Below are 15,490 nucleotides of genomic sequence, written 5' to 3' on the forward strand. Positions count from 1 at the left end.
CCAAAAAATAATCTTTTAAAAAAAAAACAACATATAGCCACGTGGTGAACCTGGGGCCTTCGGGCCCCCTTTGGTTTAGGGGCCTCAGGGCAGCTGCTCACTTTGTCCAGCTGGTTATCTAGTCTGGGTCCAATTCAACAACTACAGCCCTCTCTGATGTTTTTACAAAGTCTCATGTATGACAATCTAATGACCAATGTTAAGATTTTTTAGCAATCTTTGTTAACAGAATTTTTGTGACTCCCTCTGCTACTGCCCTTCTGCAACTACAACAGACAGTAATATGGCCTACTACAGTTACTCTGATGACTACTACCACTGATAGAACTACTGCTAGGCTACTAGTGGTGGTAGCTAAGTACAATTATGTGTACTTTACTTGTCTGCCCATGTCATGCAACTTTATACCACAACACTACACTTCAGAGACATACTGGATTGCATGTTTTACTATCATGCATTCTGCATTAAAACTGTTACTTGAAGACTTACAGAATGGCCAGTTGTATGTCAATAAGTCATACTCTGTTACCTTAAATTCATTAAGAAAATGTTTTCCTCACATGCCTTCACGGAAAATGGCCAACATATTGATTCACTGATTGAATGGGGACCACGTTCAACAACTGCAAAACTACATCAAAACATCCATTTACAAACTCTCACACAACTCGTGTAGTATAAGCAAAGTCTCATGTATCCAGTCATATGCTCAGTGATTCACAAACACATGTATTTTTACAAAAAAACCCCTCTCAGTTTTAGTGAAAAAAAAAAATTCTGCTGTTGTTGAACATGGACCTAATCAATCAATAAATCAGTCAGTTAATACTGATGTGTCAAAGTAACATGGTGTGACTAATTGATATAAAAATGGCCAGTTTATAGGGTGAAGTATTCCTTCCAGTTAATGTTTCAATGCAGATTTTTACTTCACTGTACTACTAATACAGAGCAGAGGAAGAGGTACTTAAGTAAAAGTAGCAACACCACAGTGTAGAAATGCTCTGTTTCAAGTATTCAAAAAGTACAAACATATAAGCATCAGAATGCACTTAAAAGTATCCAAAGTAAACATTTGTCACTTTTATGTTGCAGCTGACAAAAGTGTTGCTATTTTTAACTACTTTATAAACTATGAGGCAGTTTAATTTATATATCATAATTTATTAGCCAGATTATTTGTTTTAATAATCTGGATCTGCAAAGTGAAAGATGCCAGATAAACAAAGTTGTGTAAAAAGTACAATATTTTCCTCTTAAATGTATTCTAGTGGTGTAGAAGCAGAAAGTGCCATGAAAGGAAAAGACTCAAGCCAAGTACAAGCACCTCAAATGTGTATTTAAGTACAGCACTTAGGTAAATGCACTTAGTGACTTTGCACTAGTGCTAATCCACAGCCTACTAGCTCAGTTCCAGTCTACTAACATACTATGGTAACAGCCAGTTTTCATGTTTTTTTTGTTTTTTTTTTTTCCACACTTTTGGATCAGAGGAGATCTGAACAGTTTCTGTAGTGCTTTATGCAGCAATACGACTGCTGCAATGCCACCAAGTTACCACAACAAATTCTGATACAACTCTATTACATCTCAGAGGTGTCCTGTGTTCAAATAGAACAATTGAAATCAAATGGGCATGATTGGGACCGTGTGTGTGTGTGTGTGTGTGTGTGTGCGTAGGCTTCGTGTGTGTCTGTTTGTTGTCCTGCAGAAGTGGTACAGCCCACGCGGATCGGTCGCTATGGAGAGAGCAGCTCCCCAGGAGCTCGAGCCAGCAGCAGCCAGAGAGAGCAGGGACGAGCGAGGAGGAGGACGGACCAGAGAGTGCCGGAGCGCACAAACAGACGGGAATCATGGAGAAAAGATCACCGCTCAGGAGGACTAACGGACTGCGACTTTTAACAACATTTATCACCTTTTACGGACTTACCTGTGAGTTAACTATTCCTTTGTCATTTGCTACTTTAGAGGCCACTGATAAGTTGCAGTGGAGTCACCGATTCATAACGCCAAAACCGGCTGCTCCTCATTGTGTTGCTCCGTTCAAAGCCAGCTAGCTTCATTTAAGCTAACGGTTCATGTCTGTGGACACAGTTATCCCAAAATTACGTCGGTAGGAAAGTAAGTTAGCTCCTGACGTCAGTTCACGGTTAGCTAAACCTCGCTTTCATATTTGAATACAACTTCGTAAACGTTTCACACAGTAGTTAAATGACAAGTTACCCCACTGAGCAACTGTTTATTTCACACAAGCTAGCTCAATTAGACTTTCATACCAAATCCCTCCACTCGGGACAGAAGATAACTGATTTTTTTGGTAATTACATGCACATTTTGTAGCTTACGCTACTCCCAGTGTGTGACAAAGTCATGACCAGCGGCTGAAGAAGTATTCAGATCCCTCACTTAAGTAAAAGTACGCTACTAATACCAGACGCTGTTACAAGTAAATGCCTCTCAAGTAAATGTAATTAGTATAATGAAGAATATGTGCTTAAAGTACCAAATGCAGAAAAATATAAGAACAACAAAAACCAAACAAAAACCACATTCAAAGATACCTCCGAATTATAGAAAAAAAGAAAAGAAAAACAAGCACTCACAAAACGCAATAACTTCAAAAATGAAAAAACACACCCCCAAACTCAAACGATTTTGAAAAAAGAGGGAAAAAAAACATCAAAAATACTCACAATTTAAAAAAGGGGAAAATAACACCCAAAATTCTAAATAAAATCTGTGTTTTTCATAGTGGTCACTTTTCTGTGGATTGACTGATTGATTAATTAACTATTGTCGCAGCTGTATGTTTAAACGGTTTACTAATTTAACTTATGACAAAACATCATATTTCATAAACTCTTCTTATGTTTTTTTTTTTCAAATTCCTAATATTAAAGTAACTAAAGCTGTCAGATTGATGCAGTGAAGTAAAAAGTACAATACATCTCTCTGAAATGCAGTGGAGGAAAGTATACAGTTGCATAGAAAAGAAAATCTCAAGTAAAGAGCAAGTACATTAAGTTCATACTTTATTACAATATTTGAGTAAATGTACTTAGTCACATTCCACCACTGGTCATGACTAAACTGACATTACTAAGAGGGAAGTACCGGCTGGTTTTTCTTTCACTCAGATTGAAACTCATTGAGGGACAGCATTGATTCATGGTGTACAAAAACAGAGTATTGTGGGTGTCACTCAGCAAAGAGGAGCTCCTTTGTGAAAAGTTTGCCAAGTGGTTGTTGGACACAGATGGGGGGGATAAACGTTATGTGATACAGGAGAGGAGAAGCAGACTTCTCTGCTTTGGGGCGTGAGGGGTGGCAGGGGAAATGAAGACATATTTCAAGAGAGGCACTGCAGTCGCAGAGTCTCTGGAAGTATTGACCTGCAGTTGGGCTGCATGCCAGCCAGAGCACCTTCCAGTCTCTAAACTGTCCCGAGCAGTGCAGCTGGAGAGCTTTGCTGTATCCCATTCCTGAGCTGGGATTACAATACATGACATGCCTACTATGACAAAAGAAGAGACAAACATTGATGGATACTAAGGTAAATAGTACCCAGGAATGCACCATTTGTTTTTTTTTACTGAATGCAAGGGCAATAAAAGCATTGCAGATGTTCCATGGTAGCAGTTTCTGAAAAAGGACAGTAAAACCTTTCCACCATTGCTGACTGTAATAAGTAACCAAACCAAGTATAACAGTCACAGATATTACTTTTAAAGGTAATACCTTAGGTATGGGGATGCAACTAATGATTATTTTTGACTGATTAATTTGCAGATTATTTTCTCAAATACTTGATACTCTCTTGGTATATAAAATATTAGAAATTATCTAAAAAACAAAATTAGTCAATAACTGTGTAAGATTAAGGAAATTAACTAATATTCCCATTTAAGAAACAAGACTATAGTGAATTACTTGACATTTTTCCCCAAAAAACTACTCAAAAACAAATATTTGATCATTAAAATTGTTGCCAAATAATGTTATGTTGATCAGCTGATTAGACTGAAATCTAATCTTTGCAATTCTCTTTTGGTATAGCCAGAGCTGCACTCGATTTCTTAGGCTGATATAGCCAAGACCAGTGGTTTCAAGTGAATTGCCAACATGTCAAGTTTCGAAAGAAATATACTTTATTTTAAAATAGACCTACAGTGAATTTCCAGCTCAGAGCTTTTATTTTGAAGTGCAGTTTTCTGCCATAGGATGAGAGTTTTTTCCCTAGTATTTTACTGCCCTGTTCTTGGTAATGTTTGGCCTTTTAACATGCTCTTCCTTTGCAGTATTTTTGCCACTGAACTTGAAGCAATAATATTCAATAATAATATACTTTGTTGGTTCCAGTGCTATTTATTTACATTTTTTTAGCTAACTGCACTGCATTGTGTAATGTGTTCTAAGCCCACGTGTTGTTGACATTTTCTCAAATAAATGAAATATGCTGTAATTTGTCAATTTCGTGGACTTTAAACTAATGACTATGGAGAAATTTGGACCCTGTGGCTGGAACACTTGGGAAGCACTGGCCTAGGTATTGATATTTTACAAGATTTTTGATAATGATACATGGGCAAATATTTATTTAATATTTTTACTAAGACACATACTATAATGACGCATTTTGGATAAGCGTCACAAAAAATAGGTTTTATATGAACTGTGACCATGTTCTCAGCCGTGCATTGAAAGATATACTATCCAGGATTTTCCTTAAAAAAAGCAATATATAGACTCACGTAAATGTAATCCCTCTCAGTCATCACCTATGACCCAAAGTGTGTGGCGATGTATTTTTATGCAAACTTTGCTCTCCTCCTGTATTGTATTTTTTTCTATGTTGGGGACGTTTATGGGCATGAAACCCCACAGCACTCAAGTGAGATTTAGACTATAAAAATAAGGTAGCAACCAGGTGTCAGACCATAAGAAGCTAGTATCCAAGAGACACAACGCCAAAAAAACAGCTTTTTTTTGGTATTGTGAGGTGAAACATCAAACAAGAGTGAATCTGGGGTTGGTTTAAACTTCCACTTTCGCTGGTGAGCATGTTTACAAACAGTAACCTACAATCCTGCATAGTGTACCTTTAAATACACTTCCAAGTGCTCATTTGTGGACAAACTCTAAAGGAGACAGTGTTTCTAAATGACCTCAAACATATATTTGGCATTTCCATACTGCAGTTTCTTGTTGCATATCACACCACAAACGGATAAATCTATGATAAGATTATAGTGGCTCATATATTGGCCTTGCAGACTCATCGGTCATGCTCCAGTATGTGTGTTTCTGTGGCTGGCACTATTGTCATCTTTGTCATGCGTACACACGCACTTGCAGCACATACTTTTACAGAGTCCTGTTCATACCATTCTTTTTCTGTCTGTACCCACAAAACATCGGGTCATAAATCAACACAGGGAACTTATAAACAATGCACTGTTGCAAACTAAGCTGATTAGCCTCCAAATGTGTGCTGCAAGTGCCATGTGTGTGCACCTCATCAGCCAAACTAGCTGATTATTAACACAGGGTACAAATGAGCCAGTGAAGGTTACTTTTGGTGTCGTGTTTGGAACAGAAATGTGTGCAGCTTTTTGACTCTCAACAACATATGGTTGGAGCCCATGTGGCCTAGCCTGCTGTTGTGTCTTTAGCAGACCACAAGTGTGCAGGGGGACTTTGTGTCAAAACGCTTCCTTGACTGTGTCATTTTCAGATTCCCTGTAGTGTACACAGCTTTGTGAGGAGGGGATTCGTTCAAGGCGTGGCTACGGGCTGTGAGGTCTGTAATTGAAGACCGTAGTTTTGTGGTTTCTTCTCTTGGGCCGCATGATTCATAATCTAAATAAATAATGTTGTAATGGAGCCGCCAAAATTACAGACTCAAAACAGAAATAGATTTTAAAAAGCAGGGCACTGACTGAGCAGATTGGTTCCTGTTAGGAATTAATGTGCTTCACTGGTTATTAATTGACAGCAAGATGTACCCAAGAAAGTAGGTTTGTCATTACTTTAAAAGATACAGCTTTGTAGCAGCAGCACAGAGGGCAGATCAGGTCAAAACACTTTTTTGGGGACTTTTTGTGTGTGGGAGGTCATTGACTAACTTAATGTCATTGGCTACAGTTACATGCACACCAGTATTCCCCTATTCCAAAAATGACAATAATGCCCCAGGGATGACGTTTTTATTTAGGCCAACCCAGAAGTTAGCGTCTCCCTCTTCAAAAAGCCCATGGCTGTTGTACTTCTTCATGTTTTGACGTGTAAACGGGTGTGTTAATGGAATATTAATTTGCCATGTAAACAGCTTAGTAGGAGTATTGCTTTTTTTAGAATAAGGGCAAAAAACAAATTATTTTGCGCATGTAAACGTACTCACTGTCAGTCTCAGCATTGCAATTGTTTTAAAGATGTAGAGATTTAGGTGTGTGGCAACCTTCCAGGCTTCTCTGGGAAATTACAATGTTTTATGGCATCAGAAAAATTGTCTTTAACAATGAATTTTACTCAGTTCACTTTTACTTTTTTTACCAGTCCTGATTCTTTAAACAATGATTTGTTTAAGCTTAAGCTTGACTTTGTGAAGTCGACCAACTTGTGGTCCACTGACTAAATATGCCTGCAGATGCCATTTCGCTGATGTCTGGTGTTAATTATCCACACTGGTTATTTGCTTTTAGAATTATATGCAAGAAAGGGCTTTTTAAGTAAGTTTTAGCATTTGGATTCACATCTGTGGGTGGCAGCTGTGGCATTCATCTGATCCTCTCATTTGATCTTAAATCTCAGCTGTGAAGCAGCAGACTGAAAACTCCTAATCACATTAAATGCATGCAGTGTTTTCTTTTTGAAGGAGGGCCATCAGCAGATGAGTGTGCTGCTTTATTGTGGGACATGGAGGCAGTGTGCGTGTGGGGATCGGGGAGCAGGCTGTGGTCACCAGCTTCTGTTGACTCCACCCTTTGCTTCCTCTTCCTCGACAGATGTGACTGACTGTCGGAGGCTTTGTATGGTAGGCTCCTCCCTGGTGGTCCATCAGTTACTTCAGAGCTGTAACACCCAGTTTTAGCTTATCCCCAGACTCCTCTGTAACCAGGACGAATGAAAAGACACCAGTGTGATCTGCAGTCAAATTGTTGATTACTTTCAACCTATTGCTTTCACAAGTCCACAAAGGACTGCCTGCACTAAAACATTCTAACCTCAATTACCCTGACTAAAGGTTTTGTATATTATTTGTTATAACAGGGGATCTGGAGATGGCACAGATTCCCATTCATTCCAATGAAAGTTACTTTCACAGCAGTTACTCTCGTTTGCTTCTGTGTTGAGCTACCCTCAAGTGACATGAAGGTTTTACGAATATTAAGTCTTCATGGTTTTAAAATAGGGTTCAACTGACTTGGGGGTCTTTTAGGGCCGATGCTGATCATTAATAGATAATGAGACAGATAACCAATATTTGGAACTGATGTGCATTTCCGATAAAAATATTTAGAATTTGGAATATAACTAACTCCAACACAAAATTTTGTTTAAATGCAAATGTTTAATCAAAACTGAAACATTCAAGATCATATACAGTTCCTAGAAACTTTTTAAAAAGTCCAGAAAAAAATTTAATAAAAAATGAATAAATAAAAATAACTCCTTGAGGTTTCACAAAGTAAAAGTTTCTCACATTCTGACACTTTCTTTAAACGTTTCAATTAATTAATTTTATCGAAAATAAAATACGACACAGATAATTGGCAAAAAGCCAAATATCAGCCCCAATAACCAGCCAGGCTTATAATCTGTTCAATGAGCCACTTCACAAGGACTTCACCCAAAGAAAATACTGATAAAGAAAAATTTAAATAACCTCTTTGATACGAAGAACTTTAGGAGTTATTTAAATTATTCAATTTGTACCATTACTGTTTGACTCTGATGAAGGTGCAGTGCCAAGAAACATTGCTTTTTTTGCACCTTATTAAATATTTAAGTGAATCGTGTACTGTAGTATTTTCTTTGGGTGCATTCATTGTGAAGTGGCCCACTGAATTGTGTGCTGTAATTCGTCCATTCTGTAAGCACCGACCGCCGAATGTGGAGGGGCTGAGGTGGAAGGGATTCCCTCTCCTCCTAAAATTGACCTCTTTGCATTCGTAGTGTCAACAGTTTTACAGACATCTCTGGACAAGGATTTTAATGCGTAGTCACACCAAACAGACATCAAAAAACTATTGATGACAAAGGCCAACTGTTTTGTCGCCTCCCGTTGCCTCGTATCACCTCACGTTGTAAAGACCACAGCCAATGACCAACTATCACGGTGGTACTCTATAGTCGTCATTCATTCATTCATTCATTCATTCATTCATTCATTCATTCATTCATTCATTCATTCCTCACTTCTGTTTATCTTACCATGCACAAAGCTGAACTGCCTATCAGACTGATTTCACCTGCCAATGAGCGCCGCCAGCTTTAACACCAACTGAAAAATAGCTGACCAAGGCTGACTAGTGCCATTGGTGTGAGACAAAACACAAAATCTAGGGCATCAGACGCTCAACAACGGCCTGATATTGACCGACAGCTGACCGTCCAGCTGCTTAGTATGTCAGGGCCCTTAAACTACCCAGGCATTTTAAATCTTATGCCAAGAGGGATGAGGCTGGTGATATTTTCTTAGTGTCAATAAATCCCTTGAAAAGAAAAACCAACAATGAATTAAAGGTCAAGCCTGACATGGCTTTTATTTTTGCTGTTCTCCAAATAAATAAATAAATAAATAAGAACACGAGCCACACCACTGCACGTGGTGACATTTACCTACATTACCATGAACATGGCCTCTGTAAGTTATTTTGAGTCAGTCCCACATACACAATGCAGAATAAATACTTATTAAATTTGAGGTTATAGCCATCAACAATTGCACTGCACATTAAGCCCTGATGGAGCTGCTAAAACTACAGTGCCCAACTGTTTTAGGAAAAAACCTTTTTTTCCAATGAAACTTAATATTTATGACCCACCTTTTAAAGATAGGCATCTTCTTTAGGAATGAATGGGCTTGGAGCTGAATGCCACATACAGGGATGGGGAGTTGGAAAGCATTGACAGTCAGACTTTGTTGAATTGGGTTTTTCCATGTGATTTAATGATGAGGACACCAATATAGAATCGCGCCAGCCTCAACTTTTAACCCAATAGTCTGTTTCTTGAGCCAACCATAGTACTTCTGGTGGCATTCATTATTTTGTGTTTGCTTCCTCCCAGGCCAACACTGGGAGTTACCCGTCATTAGGAGCACAGTGCATGGGTAATTAGCCATTCAAAATTGGGAGGAAAAGGAGTAACATGCAAAAATACATAGAAAATTCTGTTATTAGGTATGTTTTTTTCACTGAGTGTTAGCTGCTTTGTCTTGTCTACAGAATAAATCTTGGATAGACAGGAATTGACTGTTTTAATCACTGACTCATAGGAAACTGCACTGTAAAAATGGCTTCCAGATATTTCCATGGTTAATTACCTACTGTGAATGAACACAGGGAAACCTTTTAAACCGTTTTTTGCCTGCTGTTTGCAGGAATCAGGGTTTTTCCGTGAGGTTAGGGTCACTCAGATACACTGTGGCTCCACAGTCCATGTTAAAGAGGTATACATGCAGGATGTGCACAGTCAGCAGTTGAATCCCCCCAGGAGGGGAGCGCCGGGGTTATGGGAAACAGGTGTGGCTGGCTGCTTTTCAAGACTCACTCTTATTTGTTTCACTCATTCAGCTGTCAGGTGGTTATGATGTTTGGGATGAGCACACAGTCAGTTGTATACACTGACAGGCCTCCTACCACCCAAGTGGAAGATTATTGACACCCACCGTTCAAATACTGGGAGGTGCAGACTGTAGCAAGTAAACTATCAGTGGTGTTGTCTTACTTGCTGGTACACAAGGAGCTGTGACATCCATTATACTATAGTTAATGTACGGCATCTCTCTTTCTATCGATAGTATTGGCACACCCGCAGCTTGGATTCCTCAGTACCAGGGCAAGCTCACACATTACAGGCAAATACAGATGAGTGACTTGCCGAGTTGATAATTTAGGCAGCACCTGTTGTGACATATACGGAAAGCTACCTTGCTAATAGATGTGATGTTTTTGGTGTATTTTCTGTTTTCTTGCTTTCTATGCCTTTTTTCTGACTTACTGCAACAGTCAGTGTCTCCTCCACACTTACCACTTTACTATTGGTTTAGGTGGCAACTTCGCAGATCAAATTTTATCAAAGTTGGAATACATGTGATGCGAAGATTAGGGGTAGGGGAAGACAGTGAATCAATATAGTATTGCAATATTTTTGCATGACAATATTGTACTGATACACAGAATCCAAGTCATTTTTTAAATTATATTAATTATTAATATTAAAAACACAAAATAAAGTCTTGCAGGCCTACTACAAATAATAAAATCAATTCCTTTTACAGTCCGCTAGATACATTTTGCTGTAATAAGAATGGGGATTCCCCTTGAAACTCTGAGATTAGAACCATCAGAGATCCTCAGTTGACTGAGATTGCTTCAAGTCAGCAGTCTTTTTTTGTGTGTGCAGTGTACTTCTGGGGACATTTTGGTCCCTAGATTTTGCTGTAGAGTGACCACTCTTGACTTCCAAGCTACTCTTTGATGTAGAGGAGCTGGAACTGGAGGCAAATATTATTGCTCATGTGTGACCACACCCTTACATTCACATACATCCCTCCTATAAAACCTCTATCTACTCTTACCACCTGTGTCTTTTATATCTAATCAACAAACATTTGTAATCTATGACATACAACTAAATCTATCGGTAGAAAGACAGAAAGTGTTACTATCCCAGATTAAAGCTGCATAACCACAAGTGAGTAGGAAATGTTTACTGCATGCATTATTTACAATGATGGTCTTACAGATGAATGACAGTCCAAAACTGCCTCTTGTAGTACTCAGGGTACAGTTTTAATATTCCTTTACTTCAATGGGGAATACTCACAATCACTTGAAGCAGACAAAAAGAATCAGATGTGAAACTGTTAGATTTTACAGAGTTTTTACTATTTTATCAGAACTGTAGTTTAAGTTTTCGAGGTTTCAGCAGCACCCACCCTCTGGCGTCATTGTATGCGAGATAACATCAGACACCCAAACCCAGGGAAAGAAAGACATGTCCCCTGACTCAGAGTTCCCTGATTTGGCTTGCTGAGCAGCCCCAGTACTTGATGCAGATATATTGCAGTAATGGCTTGAACAGGATTTTGCACAACTGTATCCCTGCTGGTATTCAGCCAAATTATTCTGTATTCCCCTGCCATCCCTGCTGCACCCCTAATGTCCACATTACCCCCTCTACTATTAAATTCTCCTGCTTTAGTTGCTGATGCTCTCTTCATTTTCAGTAAAGCTAAACACATTTCCCCTCTTTAATTAAAGCTGTTGCAAATAATACCAAAAAGATTGCATGTTTTGTTTCTGTTTAGTATTAATGAGGGACTGCTGCTCTGTCACATAAGGGAAGAGCCACAGATTACTGCTCACTGCTGACAAACTTGATAGGTCAATATGAGTGTTATTTTTTTTGCCTCTACTTGGATTGCGAAAAAGGATCATAACAAAACAAGTAGCCACTTCTATTTAGGGCTTAAAAACAGTGTTGGAATATCAGATATTACATGGATTGATTTAGCTCTAGCCTAGAGCTGTCAGCAATAAATGGGGTATTACTGCATTAATGTACTCAAAATATTTGTCTTTTACATCCAAGTTAGCTTCATATTATGGGAACACTATTTCAAACCAGACATGTAACCTGAGACGCAGAAGAAATACACTTGGATGTTGTCTTACAGACTTTTTGTTGAATCTCTGTGGACTTCACAGTGTGGGAGTGAGGTGTGTAGTACATTGCAAAGAGGGGTGTTAACAATATTCGCCTTTGATTGAAGTCTAGATGAAGTTGTTCAGCATGTAGGGCGGTGTAATGTCAATCACAAAGCAGTTGGCTTCGCGTTTCGCATTGGCATGTTGTCGGATACACGTAGTTACATTTTTCTGTGAGGTCACTATAGATGTGTTGTAGTCAGCTGTGAATTTTTTTTTTGTTTTGTTTTTAATCCCAAGTGACCTAGGCACCTAAATCTCCTTGTTCTCACAGTTCAGAGTGGGTGGTAAGTGTAAATCAAGAGTAGCGTTTTAATCTGTTGCAGAAACAGGGTGAGAGTACATGCCGGGAAAAGTGGGTATGCCGGGGAAATGAGCTCCCACTGACCAGGATAATGCTGCTGAAATGCCACACTGACCAAGCTACTTACTGTTTTTATTGACCACCGGGTAGACACAGTTCAGAGGCAAATTTTTGTTGGACTACTTAACTTCCTCTGTTGTTGTGAAGTGGTGATTGCTGACATGCAGTGGTGTTGATTGCTCAAGAGTTCAAATCAGCTTCCTCTATCAATGTGTTTCTATAGTGTAGCTGGGTTGTGGAGTCTATATTGATGAAGAGTCGCATCATTACTGATATCATAAAAGAAAAAACCTTGATATGTAAAGTAGCTTGGTGAACACAGACTCAAAATACAAGTAGCACTCTCTAGTGTTACTTGTATTTTTTAACAACTGATTTGGTGCAAATTCCATGTAAATTTGCTACTTGGGGAACATACTATTCTAGCTATTTGAGTAATGTATTAAATAGGAAAAACTAACAAATAATGATTTGCTGTGCCCCATGTTTACTCTGTTGCTATTCAATGAATGGGCAGATATTAAACAAAGCAAATAATCCCACTTCGAGACACCATAAATAAGATAAGATGCATGCTGGGCAGGTATAGCCCTTAAAACAAGCCCGGAAAACATCAAACATAGCGATTTATTGCTTTATTGGAAACCACTATAACAACAGCAAAACTATGTCAATACATCTGTTTAAAAACTCTCACACAATGGTATAATCCAAGTTTCATTTATCCAGTTGTGTGCCCACAAGTGCTTTCCAAACACATGCATTTTTGATAGAAAACCTCAGTATTGGGGAAGTACTGGTGTTGAAGAGAGCATAGATAAGTTCCACTTTCAGTTCAGTTTTAACTAATGGCTTTTATGAAAATGCATGTATTTAGGAAGTACTGAGCATACGACTGGATAAATAAGAGTTGGATAATACTGAACCAGTTGTGTGAGAGTTCGGAAAGGGATGTTTTGATATAGTTTTGCTGTTGTGAAATGTGGTCCCTGATCAATCAAAATATTCACAATCTTCTAAGAAGGCATGCAGCGGTATTCTTCACGAATTCAAGTTAACACGGCATGACTTATTGAAACACAAATGGTCATTTTGTGGGTGAAGTATTCCTATAAAGTTGTTTGTTCTTATTTTGTCATGCATCTTACTTGATAGCAGTGCAATGTTTACCACTTACCAGTATTCTATTACACCTGTACATACAGAATCACAATTTTCTGCAGTTCTGTACATAATACCAGTCCAGTGTTTGCAGCCTACATGTGAAAATCACTGGCATAAAATAGATCCCCTTAAAAAAAAAGGTTGAAACAGGCATCACACATTAATCTAAAATTGGACAATGATGGGAATAATTTTCAAGAAAAACAGTCTAATTCCCTCTGGGGTTTCTGTGGCATGTGGGAAACTATGTTTCCATTATGTTAGATTGGCCTAATGAAAGTACAGTAGCCCATTTAGACCAAGTGAAGGGCAGTGGAGTCTGTGATTAGTACAGAACCCATTCTCTCTCCTCTGCAAACCCCCACCCACTACCACCACAGCCACCAAACAAGTGCCTGATCTACTTCTGTCCTAATGAATGAAAAATGAGCTTGGTTTTATATGATTTTGGTCAAAAGAAAGTGATATGTAGATGTGGTGAAAACAACATGCATCTAAAATCAATGCACAATGTCCACGTGCGTGTCTGTGTGGTTCATAGTGAGGTTTATACTTGAGCACTGACTGCTGTTAGCATAGATGTGTGGGACATGATACTGGTGTTTTAGCAGTCGGTATGAAAGCCTACAGATGCAACTGCAGTGAGTCAAATGCCAGTTTTAGCATTATGATGTCAAATTTGTTTTTGACATCTGACCTGTATGAGAGCAACATATAATTTGTCTTTATTATCATTGAATAATGTGGAGGGTTGGACCTTGATTTATCCTTGTTAGCTTCTCTAAGCTGTCTTTGCTCGGCTTGATGGTAGATTTTAGTGGATGCTGTAAATAATTTACTAAAATCAATTAAACAGATACTAGGCCAACTATAATACAGCACTTGTTCTTGTGCTGTATTGTCTTTGTTTTATGTAGTAAATATTCATTCATGGCTGTCAGCTTCAGAGATAAGATGAAGGTTTTTTAGCCTTCACACTAACACTGAACACTCATCTATCTAAAAGAGAACAAGAGCAGTATGGATGTACTTGATGAGCAAGCAGACCCTGACACAAACATTTCTACTCCAGTGCAATTTTCAACACTACTGTGGTGTGGTGGTAAGCGCAGTGCAGTCTCTATTAGCATTAATGTGTCAGAGATGTCATACACTTAAGCTCTAATTTAGAAAGGTTCCCATTGTAGCTTCTCCCTTTAGAAAAAAACCCTCCAAAATTAAGTTACTTATTCACATGGCAGCTTGAAAAATCCTTGCTTTTTGTGACCATCTGTGACTTTTTCAGTTGTCTTTTCTGCTCCAAAATGGTACATTTGTTTTCTACTTACATGGAAAAAAATGCACTGCTGCCCATCTCTAGGTCCACAGCACTGTGTTCACATACTGAAATGCCTCAAACCCCCACAACAAACAATAACAAATCCCACACAATGCAACAGGATGCTGTAGGAGTGTTTGTGTAGCCTTGATACACAGTGGCAGACATTGTCCTTCACAAGTTGTACAGCTCAGCTGTAGTTGACTCTGACGTGAGGTTGTAACCTACCCTGACACACTGTATGTCAACACTATTGATCTTTTTCTTTTAAGCATGGATCTTTAATCAAATGTGACCTGGACGAGAAGGACACAGAAGTCCACATTACTATGGGGGAGCAATGAGAAAAGGGTTTTGAAGAGGACGGTGACATGTGAAAGAGGCCCGGCACCCACCCCTTTTTAAAGACCTGTCAGCCTGTGTTTGTCTCCACCATGAATTAGCCCACTGAAAAAGCCTCACACCCTCACAGGATACAATGCTTGGAAGGAAGGGGGTAGATTAGAGCTGGTGTTAGGAGTAATGTTTTCTTCACACTGCACAAATATTTCTTACGATAAAGACATGCTATAAAACAGGCAATACACCACTTGGCCTATCCTGTCTCTGATTGGGACTGAGTTTATACGCCTCACAAAAATAAAGCAAATGTCTGGGAGCCTGTGTGAGGAATTTAGGCATTGTGTGTGGGGTTTTTTTCCTGGT

At 38.8% G+C, this 15,490-nt stretch overlaps 1 protein-coding gene across 2 annotated transcripts in view; it reads left to right on the forward strand.

Annotated features, from left to right (window-relative positions):
* The first annotated feature begins 1,803 nt into the window (after positions 1-1,803).
* The window catches only part of LOC121942796 (nectin-3-like protein), a 42,381-nt gene continuing 28,694 nt past the window's right edge, over positions 1,804-15,490 (forward strand). For both annotated transcript variants that reach the window (XM_042486054.1, XM_042486055.1), the window contains exon 1: positions 1,804-1,935. In XM_042486054.1, the coding sequence (XP_042341988.1) occupies positions 1,857-1,935 (79 nt within the window). In that variant the 5' untranslated portion in view covers positions 1,804-1,856. The remainder of the gene's footprint in view (positions 1,936-15,490) is intronic.

This window comes from Plectropomus leopardus, chromosome 5 (genome assembly GCF_008729295.1).
Source record: "Plectropomus leopardus isolate mb chromosome 5, YSFRI_Pleo_2.0, whole genome shotgun sequence".
Taxonomy (NCBI): domain Eukaryota; kingdom Metazoa; phylum Chordata; class Actinopteri; order Perciformes; family Serranidae; genus Plectropomus; species Plectropomus leopardus.